Below are 20,291 nucleotides of genomic sequence, written 5' to 3' on the forward strand. Positions count from 1 at the left end.
CAGCTCTATCAAGTCCTTGCCTCCCCACATTGTCAGGGCAGTAAAAGCATCCATATGAACAAAAAGCAAAAGTGCACATGCTCTTGAGATAATGCAATGCACTAATGATATACAAATATAAGTAAGAGGGTGAGACGTTCTCAGTGAGCAGCGGACTATCACCATGTAAAAATGTCTAATCCAGGGAGCGGTGCAATGCAAAATACTATAATGACTGCAAATGCACCATGGGAATCACTTATCATAGTGTGTTACAAGACAGGTAATGGATTATGTTTGGCATCTTAAGGCGGCAAAATTATTATTATGATACACCGTCCACAGAATAGCAGCTTTGGCTGTATTTTTTATTTAATATGGACCTATGCTGAGACCATCACTGCTCAGCCTGTGGATTGATGAGCATACCGAGAAATTATTGCTCCTGCACACCTAAGCTGCAGTGCAACTGGGGTCCAGCTAGCGGCAAAGAAATGCCTGGAGTAAACACAGTGTTTTCTGCACAGATGTCATGGTTCAGATTTATTTAGAGGGCGAATGCTCCATTAGTTGGGCTTTTTAATTAGCACACTTGTGAGAGAGGGTCATTAAGGATGTCTGACAGAGGACCTGCTGATGAGGAGGATGGAGACACTGCTAACTCCAGCCCTGATCCCCCAAACACACACACACACACGCATATGTGCATACACCCACGCCTACACGGATCTGCTTAAAAACCAATAACATTTCTTACCGACAAACACAGCGACGTCACAACATTTCCACTCGAAAACGGCCACAAAGCACAAACAAATCTCCCACAAATGTCTCCATCGCCAAACAACACCACACACACACACACACACACACACACACACACACACACACACACACACACAGAAAAGAGCCTATTAGAGTCATTTACATTTAAATACATATTCATAGCAAACACAACAGAATGCAGGAGGATTGTCAGCATACCGTTTTCAGGGTGCTCGGTCTCTCCAATGCTGCCATCTGGAGTGGTTCTCTCATAGTGGTCCTCAGGCAGGGTCAGGGGTCCGATGCGAGGACCAGACGATGACTTACTGCTGGGAGTCTCCGATTCCTCCAAGCCGCTGTCATAGTAGCTGTGCTGAGAGGCGTCCTGCAGGTCCTGCACGGGGTTGGTGGTGGAGAAGGTCACTCGCCGATGGGGATGCTGAAAAACAAGAGAGACAACAAACGAAAATCTTCAATACAAGGGAAGCGCTTTTCAAACTACATTTTTCATTTTGCTTGATGGTTCCAAGGAGACATCCAGGAGGTCCTGTGGTAACAGTTACAGCTCAGCCCTCGACCATTTAAGGCTACCCCCGAAAAATGTGCTGGCCTATTAAAGTTCACTCTTCAGAAGTCAGAAAATAGTATTAAATATTAAAGACTTTGAAATATTAAACAGTCTTTTGCACTGTTATTATTCGGCAGATTATATAGGGTAGAGATATATGAACAGAGTGAGGTTGCAGACTACTGGAATGAGGTTGTGCAAATTAACAGTGGCGGGAATTGAACAAATTGAGACAAAAATTAAATACACTACTGCAACATTGCATAATATACAACAAAATTTTAATATCTAAATTTGGGGCATCTGTTTAAATATGCAGTATGACGCTGTCCTGTATATGTAAAGAATATTTGAAATCTATGTGTTTGCTGTGAATTATGAATGAGCACATGCAATGCTTAAGAATCTGTGTTTGGAGCCTATCAAATATTTTTTTACAGCCATAGTTGATAACGTTTGTAATTGTTTTTTTGTCATATTTGCTAAAACTGTTACTTTATCCACATGTTGAAAACAGCCAAGCCAATATGAAGCCCCGCTCACTGACTGGAGCAGAAATTTTATCATATATGAATGCATGAGAGGATAAACTGCTCAAGAACCTGTGCTTAAATAACTACCAGATACTTTTTTTTAAGCTGTAGCTGTACCTTTATATATTATTTTGTCATGTTTGCTGAAACAATATACTGACACTAGTACATGAAACAGGTAATTTGTTTAAAAAACAAATTTCTCAACAGAAATGTTTTCAGAAAGAAATTTTAGTGTACTGTTTAGCTGCAAAATGAGAACGTTTGTGACCCAACTGCTATGTGTGTAAAAATATCAGGGTATGTACCGCTCAATAATCTGTTTTGATTAATTTGTCTACGCTTCCAAGTTCATTTTTTGAAAGCTGTAGTGGATAAATTATAGAATTGTTTTTGGCATATTTGCTGAAAATGCCACTATCACCTGACAGTAGTACATGAGGCAGATAAACCGTGGGGGAAAAAATGTCAATAACTGCTCCCTAACTGCGGTCAAACTAGGTTGCACTGATCAAATATAAATCAAGATCCTGTTACTGCATTGCCTATTTCTTGAATCAAATGTTTTCAGAAAGATGTATTAGTGTACTGTTTATTTGTAAAATAAGAAATGTTGGCTGCCATGTTAGAGAATTCAAGCACCACCAGCCTGAGCAAACTTGCTTGTTAATTACAGCTAAAAAGCACACTAAAATATGTTTTCCAGTCTTGATTCACATTTGATCAGCGTTGCCGAGTTTGACATTTTGACCAAAGTTGTTTTTTTTTAAACAGTAGGCCTACATCAGTTTCACTACTGTAGAAGTTCTTCTTACAGCCTTTTTTGGTGCCATCTCTCCAGCCTTGGGCATGTGCCAGAGTCTTTGCACACAGCACAAAACCTTCTCTTGTATTTTCTCTTACCAAATATAAGATACATTTCAGATAATGTTGCTGCATGAGGCCCAATGTTTATACAACTGTGAGGACGTAAAAGCAAATATTATATAATAAAAGGTTTACGGGTGTCACAGAGATTGAGAAAAAGTATTATTATTGCTGTTATCATTATTAATCAAACAAAAGTTACATTTTCTTGAATCTTCCACTGCCAAATTAATTCTGATGGCAATGATTGGTACACTAATCAGTAGCCCCAGTGAGCTACTTCCTATCTCCATATTTTAATATTTTCCTTTTCCACGGCTTTTGATGTTTAACTGAGTGGAAAGCCAGACAATATTTCAGCAGTTTAACTAAAAAGGAACCCCAAGAAGATCTAAATAAGGCTAACACAAAGAACTAAACAGAGCTTTGAAAATACAGTCTGTGACAGTCACCACTTTTCAAGCATTGGAATATATCATTAGATCCTCTTTCATTGCTAATAAGATACTGACGATGAAAGAGTAAATAAATGAATGAATGAAAATACTGATGCAATCCTGAATTTGATAGCTTGAGGAGGAGCAGAGTGCTATATAATAAATCATTCAACATCACACCCTTTATCAAATCCAATGGCTTGTAAATACAGTTAGGAGACCATTAAATTTCCTCTTGCAAAGATCAGTTTACTAATGGCTACTTACCACCGATCCACAACAGAAAGATAACTCCTTACGGTGCACACGCAATACACCACCCCCACCCCACCCTTGGCGAGTGACCTTCTCCACCACCAACCCACCCACCCCACACATGAGCGCCTCTCGTAAAAGTCAGGGAAAGCACTGATACAGCAGAACAGGCCTGCCGCTGCTGCACGAGTCAGCCCAGATCAATACCACGGGTCTGTGCTTTCTACCATTCAACCACTTTTCTGGCAAACAAATCCATGCTAGAAATCATTGGAACCATCAGCCTTTTAGTACATACACACCACATATTGAGAAATGCTTTTAGAGCTTAGGTAAGTGCTATCAGCGCTGCGTTCTTAATACCGTTAGCAGGCTTCAAAAATGCTTCCAGCAGAACCTGTTCATCTCCCCATCATCTCAACCAGTCACATTTTCCTCACTTCACAGATGCATCTCTTCGTCTTTCATCTATATAATGATTATATGAGTTCTGGGCTGCATCAGTTTTTTTTTCTCTCTCCCTGCAGTACCACTACATCCCTGCATCTATAAATCATGCATAGTATACATCGGTAAAGATGTCTTGGGTGTTTCTGTTATTTGTTACATTTAAACTAAATGTGTCGAAACACAACGAAATAACAGCTTGTTGTGTCTTTGTTTGGGATTTCCATGCTTTGTGCACAACTAAGAAAAAGAGGGCAATGAGTTGTTTTGATGAATAAAAATATGACATTTCTTATCTTTCTATCAGTGCTTTGAACTCTGAAAATAGTTCACCAGTGCCTACATTGGTACTTTTTAGGGATACTGGATTTTTGTTGATATCTGATACGCCAATATTTTCCAACTCATTTAGGCCAATTCCCGATGCAAATACATTCACATGTTTTTCCTCCTAATTCCAGAAAACATCAAGTCTCCCCTGAAGTGGATTTAACATATTTTGCCATCTCTTATCCTGATGGCCCACTGGTGGCAGATTCAGAGATAAAATATAATGTTATGTTAAATATATGTACAAATTCAATGGGCAGAACAATAAAACTAGTTAAACCTAGGTTACATGGAAAACATTCCATATTTGCTCTTATGTAACAAATTGAAAACTAAACTGCAAAATTTATTTAACTTTGGACGATGCTCTCCATGAGACGGCCCTTTCAATGGCCAAAAGCAGGGCAAATTTCACCTATATCAAGTAATTAAAGTCACACAAATGAAGCGTCATCTTAATGGCCTGTCATGTAAGCTGAAATATTAATTTTGGGCCGATGCAACATTTTATTTTAAAGCTGTTACCTGCTAATATCAATGATGTGCCGATATAATCGTGTAGACCGAGTATTTTTGCTTTTTTTTTTTTTTTTTTTTTTTAATTTCTTGGAGTATCTTCAAGTGCCTCATATATCTAAAATCTGTACAGCCTTAGCTAAGAGATTACATAAATCAATAAACCATAATAACTGAAAGAAGTATTCAAATTGCATGATAAAAAAGGTGTTTTTAAATTTCTTTTTTACAAAATAAAAAACATAGTGATAAAAAACATTCTAAATAAAGAAACAAAATATTCCTAACATTGTGTAAGACATTTAAAGTATGTACATTATTTACTTTTTTACTTAGTAGCCATGTTGTGATGGATTCATAGTTCATTGATGCTATTGCTAAAAATGTTCTTGTGTGATTTTACACTAATCACTAATGTTATGTAGCGAAATGAGTGTACAGTCTGATGATATAGATATGGATATAGATAGAGATGTAGATGTAGATTTAAATATAGATATAAATACAGATAAAGATATAGTATAATGCAAAGAATGATCTATCATGGCCATTACAGGAAAAAATCATGGGGGAAATTACAAAATCCCAAATCCAGCCAAATACTATGTTTGCAGCACATGTAAGGCAGGGTAATATAAGGTAAAAACAAACAAAGTCCGCACACTAGATTATGCCCTGATAAATATTTAATACAATTACCACCGAGGTGATGGTAATTGTATTAAATATTTATGGGAGCATAATCTAGTGTGCAGAATTTGTTTTTTTGTTTTTTTTTTCTTCTCCTGTATTATCTCTTGTCCAGTCTTCTGGATTTGTGTGCCTTTATGAACTTTTTGGGTAAAAAAAGGTAAAATCAAGATGGCAGGGGAAGACATAAGCCTTAGCTTTCTGCTGCAAGAAGAATAAGTGTTCTAACTTTTATGGTTTTCATTTTAGATGAAAATATTCAGTAATTTCCAACCAAGATCTGCAGCCATTATGGGAAAATTGTCAGGGAAATTATGATCAAATTCCAGCAAAATACAATGTTTGCTCGGCACAAAAGGTAGAGTAATATTAGCTTATAACATGATGACGGGAATTAATTTTCTACTGCAAAAAAAATGAGTGCTCCAGGTATTATGGTTCTTATTTCAGAGCTATTTAAACGGGATTGGGCAAACAACGATCTCAGCAGGATGATGGTTTTTAAAGGGTTAATCATGCTCTTTAATGTGTGCATCTTTACACAGTGAGCTAGTAATAACACACTGTTTGTGTTCTCGCAAATAACGTAACTCAAAGAGATCGATCTCATTCAAATTCTGTTAAAAAACAGCACATGGGAGAAGTCTGCCTTCAGGAAATCTCTTCATTTGAACCCAAAGAGTGATCTTCTCCCTTAAACATAGCCAAGAAAAGGGTTTTCTGGCAGAAAGCCCTGAAGGTAAACTTCTCCTAACAGTGATAATACAACAGCACAGAGTGTGAAAATAGACTGTACTTAACAGGAAGTCTCAACAGAGAACTCCTCTATTGAACCAGACAATAATGAGTTATTCCACCATTGTTTCTGTAATACTTCAATAAACTTGCTTTTGGCTCATGTTGCCGGAGCAGGAATGATATATTTCAATGGTGCATTCTAAAAAAAAATGATTGGAGGTCGCTGAGGCTCCAGGACTATTCAATGTTAGGGGGCATTTAGTTGTTTAAATATGGATTCTTGCTTAAACTCCTCCTTAAGGCATCACTCCAGAGAGTCAGCATGTTTCCTGGGTATGATAACTAGCTAAGGCTGCAGAGATGGGAAATAGATTCTCCTTTTAGTCAGAGCACAAATCCTTTGCCAGGCCTTGGGGGCTGCGGGGATGCGGCAAGACGGAAGGATGGAAGGGGAGGCTGAGCAGGAGTGGGGAGTTGGTCAGGCAGACATGGACGGCGCTTTGGCTGGAGGGGACAAGCAGAAGGATTAGATTCTGGGAGACTGGAGGCGGGAGAGGGGGATTGTTTGGGCATTGTGGTAGGAGGAAGAAGCTATGGGGCTGAGAATGGAAGAGGGGACATTTACGCTGACATCTGAATTCATAACCCCGATTTAGATTAGGCTAAAATGGCCTCATTTATACACCTAATATTACAATCCCAACGTAGATGGAAAGATACAGCGGGATCCTGTCTTTACAAGGGGACCAAGACACATTTTAAAGAAGCAATAAACAGCAATCATCTACTCCCTACCTCCAGCTCCTGTAGCCCTTTAGAGACACTTTTTTTCCTGTCAGACTGCCAGAAATATTATATACAACCTACTGCCTCAGAATAATCTCAAGCTGCACATGGATACAGCCAGAAAAATTCCACTGATACACTTATATGCCAAAAAGCCGGGAAGAGAAAGAGACAAAGGTCTTCATTCCTTCAGCTGTGTGCAAATTTGAGGAATTCATGAATTAAAAGCATCACGTGCACTGTTTGTGATATCAGTTGTTCAGTGTTAATTTCGCCTTTAAACAAATCAGCTGTCCTCCACTCCATAAAAAATTGAAATAAAAATGAGAGTAGCAGCTGCAGTATGTCAGCCTGTTAGCCTTGAGCTATTCAGTACCATAGATCTTACACTTATCCACACACCAGCTAGCCCATCACCTTAGAGCTGAAATTGTGTTGCTTTACTGTCTTGAACATAATGGACATGAAAAAAAAAAGCGCTCAGTACACCTACACGGACTGAAAACCTCACCCTTATTTTCTGTCTGCAACCTTGCACCGATACAATAGTAGTACTTTAAAAACACGTGTCAGTACCTGAGTAGTTAACTTAACCCTTAGGGCTAAGGCCTTGCCCTAATATTACAGACACACATATTGCTCTGCACAAAATGCGCTTTTCCAAATCAAGCTTTAAAAAATATCATACATTCATATTTTTTTTTCTGTCATTGATTACATTTTTAACCAACATCAGTTCTAATGATAATATCAAATATTAATTAATTTTCAGATGTTTAACCCTTTAAATGCCATTTTAGATTAATAAAAAAACGCACAAAACAAGAATTATTTTCAATATATTACTACATGCAGAGTAGATTTTTTTATATATATAATCACAGCCTGGGATATGTCAATGATTAGCAGCAACATTAATTGTGACAGTGCAGCTAAGGCAAAAGCCCAGAATGACACCCAGAAATAATACAATGCATGTTTTTATGCTTTGATGGCTGTGGGATCAAAAACTGTAATTTGAATGGGTTTCAATGGTGCATTTTTTGCACTAAACAGTATGAATGTAACAATTTTGTGTATTTTAGACTTATTGTAGGAGCTGAGCTGGAAATTACAAGAATAAACAAAAACACACCATCTTGCCAAAATGTATGCCATATGCATGAACACACATAAATTGCTTCCAGGCTAAAGTTTCCAAGCTTTTAACGTTCTCTGCCCTCACTCATCTTTGCCAAGAGGCACATCCAGTCACAGCAGTCCCACACAGATCAGGCGTATGCAGGGGTGGTTTTAGGACTTCAGCATAGCTGGGGCTTAGCCACAAGCCCCCAAGAACATCAACAGGCTTTGAGGCCAATTTTACATAGTGGACAAAAGTGGAATTGCATCATAGTGTAATGCCATTAAGTCACAGGAGATTTGTTCCTTACATTTCACTATCAGGATTTGAACAATTGTTCTGATAACATTTTAAAAGTCCACAGAAGCAAGATTAAATTATCATTATCATCATTTTATCTCCATACAAATTAGCGGAGGGCTAAACCCAAAGTTAGCTTCACTCGGCCCAATAATGTGGAGGATCTGGGTAATTTCATACCATGGAAAGAGAGCGTTTTTTTAACTTCACGCACCTCTGAATAACTTTCATAGGAATAAACAAGACTGTATCCAGGTCTGTTAATACATCCATGCTTAACCTGGACCTTGTGAGGGTCTGAAGAATCTCACCTAGTGCTTTTTTGTTCTTTCTTTTTTTATAAAGAACATTTATTTTAATGGCTTATTCACTCTGGTACCTTATTTGCATTCAAAGAAAATTCCCAGTGTGAATCAATTTATTTTCATTGTGGATTAGATGATGGTAGGCAGCCCACCCACCTGCCACTTGGGGCCGAATGCAGGGCTTCAAGTTGAGTATTAAAATCAGCGTGTTGATTGTGATTGATATTTCCTGCTTCACGTGGACTGTACATCATGCAATGGCCAAGGAGTTTTGCCGTGTATCTAAGGGGAGCATTTTCAGATGACAAAGTGTCAGATTAAAAGGCCTTGTCACAGAAATAAACATTCTGTAACTCTGAGGCACAGCAAGGAGAAAAGGTAAAAGCCTTTTGATGTACTTGTATTTGCGGCTGTTATGTAAGCTGAGCGTACTCATTGTTAATTAACAGAACTATTGATGTAATATAAAAAGAAAAGACATTTGACTTCATGAGCACTGTGCTTTGTTATCCTCCAATTGATTTGCAAAAAAACCCAACAGAAAATATAGTAAAAATATGAAGAAGGGAGACTTCATGAGTTCTGAGAGCATGTTGGATATTAAAACAATGGGATGCCATAACACAAACTGATAAGGAGCGACACGGTCTGCAGCAGATAGTGTTAAGCGATGATCTGTGGGAGTTAAATCACGAGCTCAAAGCTTAAGGCTTTTAAGGTGACGTTGACACTGGCAGCCCCCTTATCAGATTTTTTGCCTGCGATAAATCAAAATAAATATTTCATGTATCTAATCAGATCTCAACCGCATCCAGGGGTGGTTTGACGTCTGATTTTAAAAACTGGCTTCCAAACTGCCCTTTACATCACCTGCTGTTTGACACATAACGGTGACGTCACGTCCCAGGGAAGCTGTCAGCCCTGTTAGCTGGCTGCGGCTGCGACTGCTGCAAAAAAACATATATCAACCACCTCTGTCACTAATGTTGTCTGCTGTGATGGAGGACTTCTGCGCTGAGACTAGATATTGCTATGGTGTGAAGAGTGAGAGGATACATCTCCATTATTCACCCAGCCCTGCAGCTTGCTGTTTTGCGTCTATTGAGAAAAAAAAAAAAAAAAAAAAAAGCACCAACAGTTTGCGAATGTACTCGCGCCTATGTCGTTTCCACAGCAACCGACGCAGATGGGTTATTGTTAATGGCTATATCTAATCACTTGCAAATAACAGTCTGGATGGTCTGTCCTAAAGATTGGATTGGATATAAAAAATAATGTATTTCCCTGCAGCTTGAATGAAGGAATGAAAAGGGTTTCCTGGGGCGAATGGCTGTGCCGAAGCAGCATTTTGGTGACTGTGGAGCATCAATATTGCCATTGCTGATTTGCACCACTGATCCCTGATGGGACAGCAGACCCCACTGCTGTTGTGCTCTCCCATAAGCAGCGAGTTCCCGGCCCCTCTGCGAATGCCCTGGAGCTACCTGACACCACTCCGCTGTCAGGTGCCCTGTCATCCAGCCAAGCCTCACTGATTGCCAGTGCACAGGGCTGCTGGTGCTTATGCAGATGGGAAAGCTTTTCCTTCGTCTCTGCCACTTTTCCGTGAGCAGACTTCCAGCTGAGTCGCAGGTGAGTTAGACTCGCTGTTTTGAATGTCGCATCCAAGTTTGCGTTTTTGTTTTGACTGATCTGTGCAGGAACATTTGGTGATCAAGCGGGCGACTGCATTGTCTTTAACTACCTGGTAGAAAAAAACGATTCCCCAGCGTACTGTATTTCACAGCAAGTGGCGGCTTAATGGTTGCTACATATGGTGGGACTACAATCCATATAGTGCAGTGGCAGCAGGATAGAGCAGAATATTAACATAATAATAAAGTACATTTAATAAATGTAACTCAAAAGATGATATTACAATCATGGCAGAATTGTACCCCGGTGGTTCTTCTGCAAAAGTACCCCCATTTGATATGAATTTTAATAACAGTACATCCTTTAATATCTAACCAGAGATTTAAAGCTTGGGGAAGCATCTAATCTTTGAGGAATTAACCTCTGAATTGTGAGCCAGAGTGGCTGATAACACTTTGATTGCATCTCCATTTATGTCACTCTGACAGCTTGCTAAAACACATCTGGATCAAAGTCAAATACTGCATAATTGCATTATTTTTAATCAATCCAGTTAGATATTTTCTTCCAGTGACAAATAACAACATGTGCTAGATTGGTGTAGAATAGTAAGAGAAATATATTGTGTTGCTATTTGCAGTAATCCAAATATGCCTCTCTATATTTTATCTTATTTTTTTTTCAAGTAACACTAACGCTGTATTTAAATAAAATATCTTGTTACTTTTCATGTCCGATGGGTAATGATGTATTTGTCACAGTTAGTTAGTTGCAAAATGTGTTTATTCAAAGTTTCATTACACAAAGGTGTTGTTTAAGCCTCGTCACTGTGACCAGCGAAACATGCTGAATATTCAGAATTTCATTTGGAGGAGCAAAGAACAACAAGCACAGGAGTTTTACACCTTTGAAGAAGACACATTAATGAGGATAATAACCGACTAAACATAATCATAGCTATGTTGTTTGGCAACTCGGGTGCAGTTTGTTATTGTAAAAAGCTGCTTCTGCAAAGACAGTTAAGATTCAGTTAGGATTCTTTTCTGAAACTGGTGAAATGGGAGGCCTCAGGAGTTAAAGGCTGTCTATGTCTCACACAGAGACAGATGGAGAGAGAGGGAGCTGTAAGGTTGTGAGCACAAACTGCATTTCATTCAAGGAGTGTTTCACCCACAACATGATCAGTTATATGCAAAAATAAACGTGTTTGCTTAAAAACATGCATTTTCGTTAAAACCTAATAATGAAAGGTTCAGTGTGTAGGATTTAGTGGCATCTAGCAGTGAGGCTTCAGCTGAAACATCAGCATTCAAGAGAACTACGGTGACCGACGCTAAAACATGAATGGCCCTATCTAGAGCTGGTGTTTAGTTTGTCTGTTCTGGGCTACTTTAGAAATAAAATGGCGAATTCTATGGAAGAAGACCAACTCATAATTAGATATAAACAGCTCAATTCAAGGTCACAAAAACACAACAATTATTAGTTTCAGGTGATTATACACTAATACAATTTTAGCTATCTATATTATTTCAATTTCTGCCAATATATCCTCCTAAATCCTGCTCACTGAAACTTCTGAAACTTTCACTGAAATGCAGAACTCCCCACACATTTTATGAACAAACTTTCCAAACTTTTCCATGACTTTTCAGTGACCTAGAGAAATTATTTATGTTTTCTTGCCCCTGTCAAGTCAAACTTTTCAGATTCAAATTCAAATCAAAGATACTTTCAGCTTCATAACAGAAAGGGAGAAAAGAACCCAGAAGAAAATGTCAAAACACATGTGATGACAAACAAACTGCTGTCACACATCAGTGCATATTAGAGTTACGTTATGTTGACAACTACAGAAAATGAATATATCGTTATGGTACATTAAGTGAAAGGTTATCCATGGAAGAGTAGTGCAAAAATGTCATTATACACAACTAAATTCTATTTGTTTGCCAAAACTTTCCCTTATTTTTAATAATTCAATGACTTTTCCAGGCCTGAAAAATGTGAAATTCCATGACTGTTCCAGGTTTTTGAACACTGTTTGTTTGAACCCTAAGGTTTTAGCAAAAATGCATGCGTTTGGGAAGCACTGAGCATATGACTGGGTGAATGAGACTTGGGTTATACTGCATGAATTGTGCAAGATCTTAACCTTTTTGAAACAGTTTTGCTGTTGTCAAACATAGCACACTTTAACCCCTATTTACCAATTTCCTCAGTTTAGGGATTCCTCGTTTAGCATGGAGGCATTTGAAAAACAAAAATTTGCCTCACCAATTCAGTGAAACACGGGATGAGGAGGCTTATTGAGGTACAAATGGTCTGTTTTTGGGTGAAGCATTCCTTCAACTTCACAAAAGAGTGCTTTTAACAGGCTGTGAAGCCAAACAACTATAACATCCTCAACTGAAATACCCTCAACTTTTCAAGCAGCAGGAAACCTATGTGGCCCTGTTTATCAAACCTGAGTTGAGGTATATCGTATGTGTACCGGAGCTGGAAGGCAGACTTTTCCTATTGAATCACAGCTATGTGTCTCTCAGATATTATGAAATGGGTTTTCTGCCCATGTTAAAGGAAACGGCTGATGTCTCAGTGCCCCTGTGATATGAAAAATTCAATTTAAAAGGATGAGAGAAAGAATGGTGCACGGCCTATTTTCATTCCCCCACATTGAGAGATATGAGAATGATGTTCTGTTGTGTGGAGGAAATGATGCCAATCGTACTGCAGAGAAATTCCTTCATAATTCAATTCAATTTCGTCTAAATCCCAATGGCAAGCTCCTCTGCCAGAGAGAGGCAGAATGACAGAGACAAAAAGGTAGGGCTAGAGACTAAGATGGAAGAAGAGGGACTAAAGATTGAGACTGAAACAATGGAGAAATAGAGACTGAGTCGCGGGGAGCAGCCAGACTTGCTGAAAGGTAAGAGGAGACGGCAGTACAAAGTGGAAGGTATGTGGATGGGAGGAAAATGTTTTAGTAATGATTAAGTTTGATCACTGTGGCATTTTAAGTATAGCCAACTAATTTTCTTTAATTGCTGCCCCGCAGCATCTGACAGAAGCAGAGAAAAACATTTTTTTAAAAGATACAACAGCTGTTTTTTGTGAACTAATGTTTAAAACCATTTGACAGTCAAACTAAAAAAAAAAAAATGCGAAAAATTATACATTATAGATTATGTTAACAAAATACATCTATCAATAAATTCTTAAAGATTCTTAGTATAATTCATCGTTAAAAGTGCAAAAGCCAATGTTATATAATAGACATTTAAAAATTAAAGTTATTTCATATAATAAACATTAAAAAGTAAATAAAAAAATAGATGCAAAAAAAAATGAATCCAGTAAAAAATGTATGTCAAAAAAATATCAGTGTCATAATGAAAATCTGAAAATAAAAGTAACTTAATAAAACAAAAACAAAGAAACAAAAATAAATATAAAAAATAAACTACTAACAATAATGACAAACAAAATTGAATCTGGTAACAAATTCTGTTTAAATTTTATAGTAGGGAAAAAAAGTTAATTTAGTTTAACTTAGTTTAATCAAGTTTTTAATGAAACGATTTCATCGCAAAAAACGTCAACTGTGCGGTTACAATGCCTGTTAAAGAGTTAAAGTTGTAGTAAACCCATAGTATAAATATCATTTTGTTATTCTACTTGTAGTATTTAGTAGAAAATGCGTATGCAAACTCTTTGATACCCTGAGAGAGTTCCCCAAGCGTCGGACCAGAATTTCCATTTAGTTACAATGTTTGTGAGTACATCCTGGCTCTGGCATTTTGGGCGTGTATGCAGGAATCAATGAGCTGCTGCCTCTGAAGGCAGAGAAAAAATGAGCTGCACCAACAAATATGACAATGAAGAAGTGCACCTCTCAGTGTATGCAGCAAGCATAAAACCATAAAGACTGAAGCAGTTGCAGAAGGAAATGCATATGGAACTGTTTTTATTTTCCATTCCACCATTATGTCCTCCATTCTCATCCCATCTACTGCTCCCTCTCTCCTCTCTCCCTCGTTCTCTACAGGCATGCACGCACACACGCACACACGCACGCACGCACGCATACACACACACACATACACACACACACACACACACACCCACACACACAGTTGTTTTTGTAGGTGCAATAGCTCCAAGGCAAGCAGCGTGGAATTGGAGTCTTCAAAGAGTCTTGGATTATCAAAGAGACACAGCTACCAGAAAACTAGGGGACACGCTGGAGAGGGGGAGGGAGGAACAAAGCGAGAGGCGGGGAGGGGGAAAGAGCGCAGAGGAGTCAGCATGGGTTTGGGTGGAGGATGAAGTGATCAGACAGGGGAGGGGTGGGGGGTGGGGGTGGGGGGTGGATAAAGACCAGAAGTCCCTTTGTTCGTCTACTGTAAATGGAGAGAAAAAAAGGGCTGAAGTGAATGCATTAAAAAACAATCACATAGACCTTAATGGTCTTGATAGGCAAGACTGAATTCGCATTCTTCACTGTCTGTGCCGCCGCCTATTCTGGACTTTTTCTTTTTTTTCTACACAGAGGATTTCATTTCAATGGGAGCATTGGCCTTGAAATACCATAATGTTGTCACAGTAAAACCAAGTATTACTGCAGCAAGACCCACCATGTGTGAATATAGCTGCCACATCTAATGACAAATCTGACTGTTCGCGCCATTCCATATGACAGGATGTGGGAGTGCTGGTGTGAATGCATCACCCCTCGACAAAAAGCTCTCCGTCAGCCCCTCTGTCCCACAATGAGCTATGGATGTCTTTTTTTTTCCATTACAAGAACACCTCGCGCTATAGAACACATTTCAAGTCAGTGTATGAAACTGATTCTGGTCGGTTCGCTGCTGTCAGCTGCGGGGCATCATCCGCCAGTGATCCTGTCCCACTGCCACAGCCACCACATATAAACCTCCCACCATCGCTGACCTGGTTTGAACTAAATTACTCATTTAGCGCTTGATGAGGGTGTAAAATGCTCCCCGACACACAATGTCAAAAACAAATCAAAGTCCAAAAAAGTAATCTCCCTCTCACTGCGCTCCTCTTCTTGAAAAATGTGGTTATTGTGAAAGATGGGTACTTGAGTGAAGCAAAGTGTTCCCTTCGCTCTGCCTGCATCCATTTGGTGATTTTTTTTTTTTTTTTTTTTTGGGTGGGGGGTGGGGGGCTGGGGGGGTACCATGACATCTTTTGTTCTGACAGAGGAGTGTGAGTATTAGAATGGGAGTTGTGTCTGCACAGCACAAAATAGCTGAACTCTCGTCACCTCTGTCTCCACAGACCATGTGCAGATGCCCCATGCTGGTTTAATGGAATCACTTAGTGAAACCGCTCGTGTTCACAAACATAACAACAAGGCCCAAAACTGCATTAAGAAAGTCCAAAAAGTGCAATCTTGACTGCTGTTTCTGAGCCAAGGTTGGCAAATATAATAAAGTGCATGGATGAATAAATAAATTAAATACAAAGAATTCTAAGAAGAGGTTGACTGATTTCTTGGTTTGGCCATCTAATCTGCACCGATAGAAGATTTTACAAACTATCATATCAATGGAACTTGGCTCCAAAAGAGGCTGATGGTTGCACAGCCTCCACCAATCACACAAGATGTGGATCAGTCGGGAAAGCTCACAAGAAGCAGGTCCGTCCTGCGGTGCGATGATGTCTTATTGTACTGTTCTTCACAAAATCATGAATTGATTCAGCTGGACTGCAACAGATGGTCCAGCATTGTACCGCTATAAGTGCAAGAGCAAAAGTCCATCAACCTGTTACTAAGAGAATTCTGCCACGTCCTGTTTCTAATTAAAAAGCTTTCATTTCAAAAAAGCCTCTAATGTTTCATACAAGGTCCATCCATATACTCAGTTTTGACCTTGTCTTGTTTTCTACGCTTTACGAATCATGAAGAAAGTATTTTGTGTACTATAGAAATACAAAATGACTCCGTGCAAAAGTTGTTTTTTTTAAATGACAGTCAAATGTTTTCAGCCCTGCCAAATAGCATTTAGAAAATAATCAAAAGTAAGAGAAATTACTGACATATTTCATTTTTTTTAAGAAACAGAGAAAGTGGTGCAGGAATGAGTCAGCTCCTTCCTCTCAGTTCTCTTATCTCTTAGTCAAAGGGGTTTTTTTGAATGGATTTTTGGATAGATGCCTGAAATAAGGTCCGGTTAAGGTTAACACAAGCTTTCACATTTTGTTCTATGATATAAAATTCATCAGTAGCTACCCAACTTGGGAATTTTGAAGCTTTTATAAAAAGACAGCTACTAACAATGAATTGTTTATAGCCCGGCTTAAGCTTTTTGCATTTCCTAATTTGTGACGTAACCTTGCTGAACAAAACGTGTAATTATTATAAACTTATGTTTCCGACCAAACTTATTTTCTGCAATAATCCATAATCCCACTGACTTTTTGATGAGGGAACCAGCGCGACACTATCTTCAGCTTCTGCCTACAACAGTCATCCCTGCAGCGCTCCATACTACCCAGTTTTTGCATATATATATATATATATACATATATATATATATATATATATATATATATATATATATATATATATATATATATATATATATATATATATATATATATATATATATATACATATATATATATACGTAGTTATTACTTTGACTTAGATATAAAGAATTATTAATTTTCTAATACAGTCAAAGATAGTTCAATACTGAGTCTTTCCAGTCTTAGGTTGACTTTAAGGAAAAGTAATAACTTTAAAAATAAAATCACTCTTACTCTTTCGGGGAGCCACAGAAAGGATCAGTGGTAAAACTTAATTGGGAAGGGCACAGGATTAAAATTCTGATTGGTTCAGGGTTTAGATATTGATGCCTTGCTACCGACACTCTCATCAATAGAACAGCCTTTAAAAATCCAATATCAGTTTGCATGCTAAGTATAACACTGTGTTGCTTTTTAACAAAGGTTTTTACTAATCGTATAATCATCAAATTATCATTTTGTGTGTGCTTCAGTCAAATCGCAACTGATCCATCAGTCATTTCTTTAAGTTTGTGTGGGTTTAATGAAAAAGTTGATTTGTATAGGCAGAGTCAGAGTTGTTTAAAAATGCAAAATATATTTTGATTAATTGAGGTTTTTTTCCCCCCAAAAAATAATGAAATAAGAAGATGGAATGGGGAAACAGAAATATGATATTCTTTGGTGTCGAGAGAGATTCGGAGGAGGGGGATGAGCTTTTCGGGGAGCCACAGAAAGGATCAGTGGTAAAACTTAATTGGGAAGGGCACAGGATTAAAATTCTGATTGGTTCAGGGTTTAGATATTGATGCCTTGCTACCGACACTCTCATTGTCTTAAACTGCGAGGACTAAATATGCTAATACGAGCTCATGGGGTCAAAAGAAATCTCAGAGAATGAACACGGTTTTGTAGATTTGGGGGTTTGAAAGCGACATGCTGCTCGATGCTGCAGAGAGGAATAAATGCTCCCAACAGAGAAACAAGAAGCACATAGGAGAAATGGAGGACACAATGTAGAGAAAAAGAAGAAAAGTGAGTCAGAGGCACATACAGTAAAGATGGAGAGGAGCTGCAGAGGCTTTTCTCTGCCACAATGGAAAGAAAAAGAGAACTGAAGTGGAGGGAAACAATGGCAAACAGAAGTTAGAAAAGACTTTACCAAAGGCGAAGATGTTACAAAGATAGCCAGACAAATAACTGCAGCAGGAGAGTGAAATTCTAACAAAAAAAATAATAAAATATTTCAGACCAGTCTCAAACAACTTAAGATGATTTTTCCACTTTAAAGAGTCTGACCTTTTGACCCTTTAATGTTACAGTTTTAATGTTGCACTACAAAAGTTTTTATAAAAATCAATGTTGGGTTTTAAACTGAATGGCTGTTAAATTTTTACCATGTTCATCCAGTCCCCTTCTGGCTTTAAACAGCTTTCTGAAACATCTCGCTGGAATTTACTGGAATGTTAAAGCATTACAGTATTTTTCTCATAATTATCCGATTGATGAGTCGTGGGATCGTGGCCCTCAAATCTACATTTTTATACAGTTGCCCTTGTTGGGTAATATACTGTACAAAGTAGTTAGGTGTAGCGCTTTATTTCCCCGACGTAAAGGTTCAAGTTAAGGTCGACTCATTCAGATTTAAAGTTTCATCAGTTTCTCTTTGAGTGATTAAGCTCTATAAAATTCCATTCATTTTAGTTGCTCCTCAGACCCGGACATTAACACTCCCTTGGAGGCCAAAGTATATTTGCAGCCTAATTTCCACAACCATAACAACAGTTGCATTTGGAGGAAAACTGTTGTGGATTAGAGTGACTATATTGTACCTTGGAGTCGGGCCAGCGGGGTGCAGGGACAGTGAGAAGCAGAAAGGATGATTAGAACCCTTTACTGTTTACTATAGACAGACCAGCCTTTGACTGCATCCAGGCTGTGGTTCTGTGCAGAGGAACACTCACTTTTATATACTATACATACACAGCATAAGGTATAAGCTATGACCTTCATGATCAGTTAGCGACCTGCGCACTGCCTGTGCAAAGGAAACACCGCACGTAGAGCAGAAGATATTGTGTAGTTGTGAGAGTAATGTTCTCCCGCCAGAACTATGGATTCGCATCACGGCACAAGGAAAAACTCAGTGACAGTGATTTTAATACTTCCAGAAATGTGGTTTCAACTTAAAACCTGCCACCGTCTGACCCCAGCAGGATATTTTAGGTGGCACGTATTTGCACCGTGTGACTGTGCACCTCTGAAACAAGAACATCACAAGCTCCTCTGGTGAGAGGCATGCAACGCTGCACTTGTGCTTTACTGTTTTTAAACAGGAGTGATGGGCTGATTTCATTGGCTCTGAAAGCAGGCAGCTCTTACAAGACTATGATATGTGATTTATCCTAATCTGGCCCTTATTAGTGCACTGCAGGTTTAAATGTTTTGGTCAAACATAAATAATGCGGTTAACTTGAGCCAGCATCGTTCGTGTGCTTGGAGTGCCTGATTTTTTGACGCCAAAAGCAGCAGAAATCAAATTTTGCATAAATGTTTGGAATTGGCCCTCAAGTTTGTCGGATCACATCTGGTCATGCTCTATAATGCTGCTGAGCAGACGCTTTGGCAGCTCAGCAAATTGCGGTATCTGTGTGTGTGTTTGGCGTGTATGGCTTACGAGCCCTCCAATGGTCAACTGCAAGTATATTTTCTATCTAAATAATGTCCCCGGGGCAAGTTTCCAATTTAATCTCCAACAGCTGCGCTCCTAAACAAAACTGAATTAAAGGCGAGCAGAATTTAAAGGCAATACTTTTAACAGACAGAAGGAGTAAAGTCAATTGACGGACTTCCCACCATGCTGATGGTAAGGAGAAAGAGGTCAGAGAAATGCAATCATTTGGACTGTTTGGCAGTTTGCTACTGAAATAACTATCATTTCTGCCTTAAAGTAGGACTTTTTTTTGTCCCGTAGCCTTGTCTGACATGGATTATGGCTGATATTTGCAGTTTACGATACATTCTGTATTTGTTTTAGCCTGCAAGCAGTTGCTTCAAGATCTGTGAAACCAATCAATATTTACTGTTTTTAAACCCAGAGCTGAAGCTGCACAGTCACTACACCTTAATAGCTGTCTTTGGGCCAGTATGCATTCTGTCAGTATACTCATGTCAGCAAGGAGTGGGAGGCTAAATTGAACAAGGTTTACGTCACATAACCACTTAAATGTTCTAATACTTGTTGAATCACAGCAAAGTGTGGATTCCCAGACCTTGTTTTATACATCTCCTTTGTGTTTTTACTGTAATATAGTGTAAGAATATGCATGTACGATGCCAAACTGTTTCCCTGAAAGACACATCAGGAGTTAACAACACCAGAAGGGAAATATAGACAGAGACGGAGACGGGGGGAAGAGAAGAATCAGACATGAGAAAAATTAATCCTCAATATCCACTCCCTGCTGGGTACCTTAT

At 38.6% G+C, this 20,291-nt stretch overlaps 1 protein-coding gene across 1 annotated transcript in view; it reads right to left on the reverse strand.

Moving 5' to 3' along the window:
* Window positions 1-20,291, reverse strand: part of pcdh1a (protocadherin 1a) — a 106,085-nt gene that overhangs the window by 24,113 nt on the left and 61,681 nt on the right. Inside the window, exon 3 of the mRNA XM_042499273.1 lies at window positions 964-1,183. Within this exon, the coding sequence (XP_042355207.1) occupies window positions 964-1,183 (220 nt within the window). The remainder of the gene's footprint in view (window positions 1-963; window positions 1,184-20,291) is intronic.

The sequence above is a fragment of the Plectropomus leopardus genome, chromosome 13, assembly GCF_008729295.1.
Source record: "Plectropomus leopardus isolate mb chromosome 13, YSFRI_Pleo_2.0, whole genome shotgun sequence".
In the NCBI taxonomy this organism is placed as follows: domain Eukaryota; kingdom Metazoa; phylum Chordata; class Actinopteri; order Perciformes; family Serranidae; genus Plectropomus; species Plectropomus leopardus.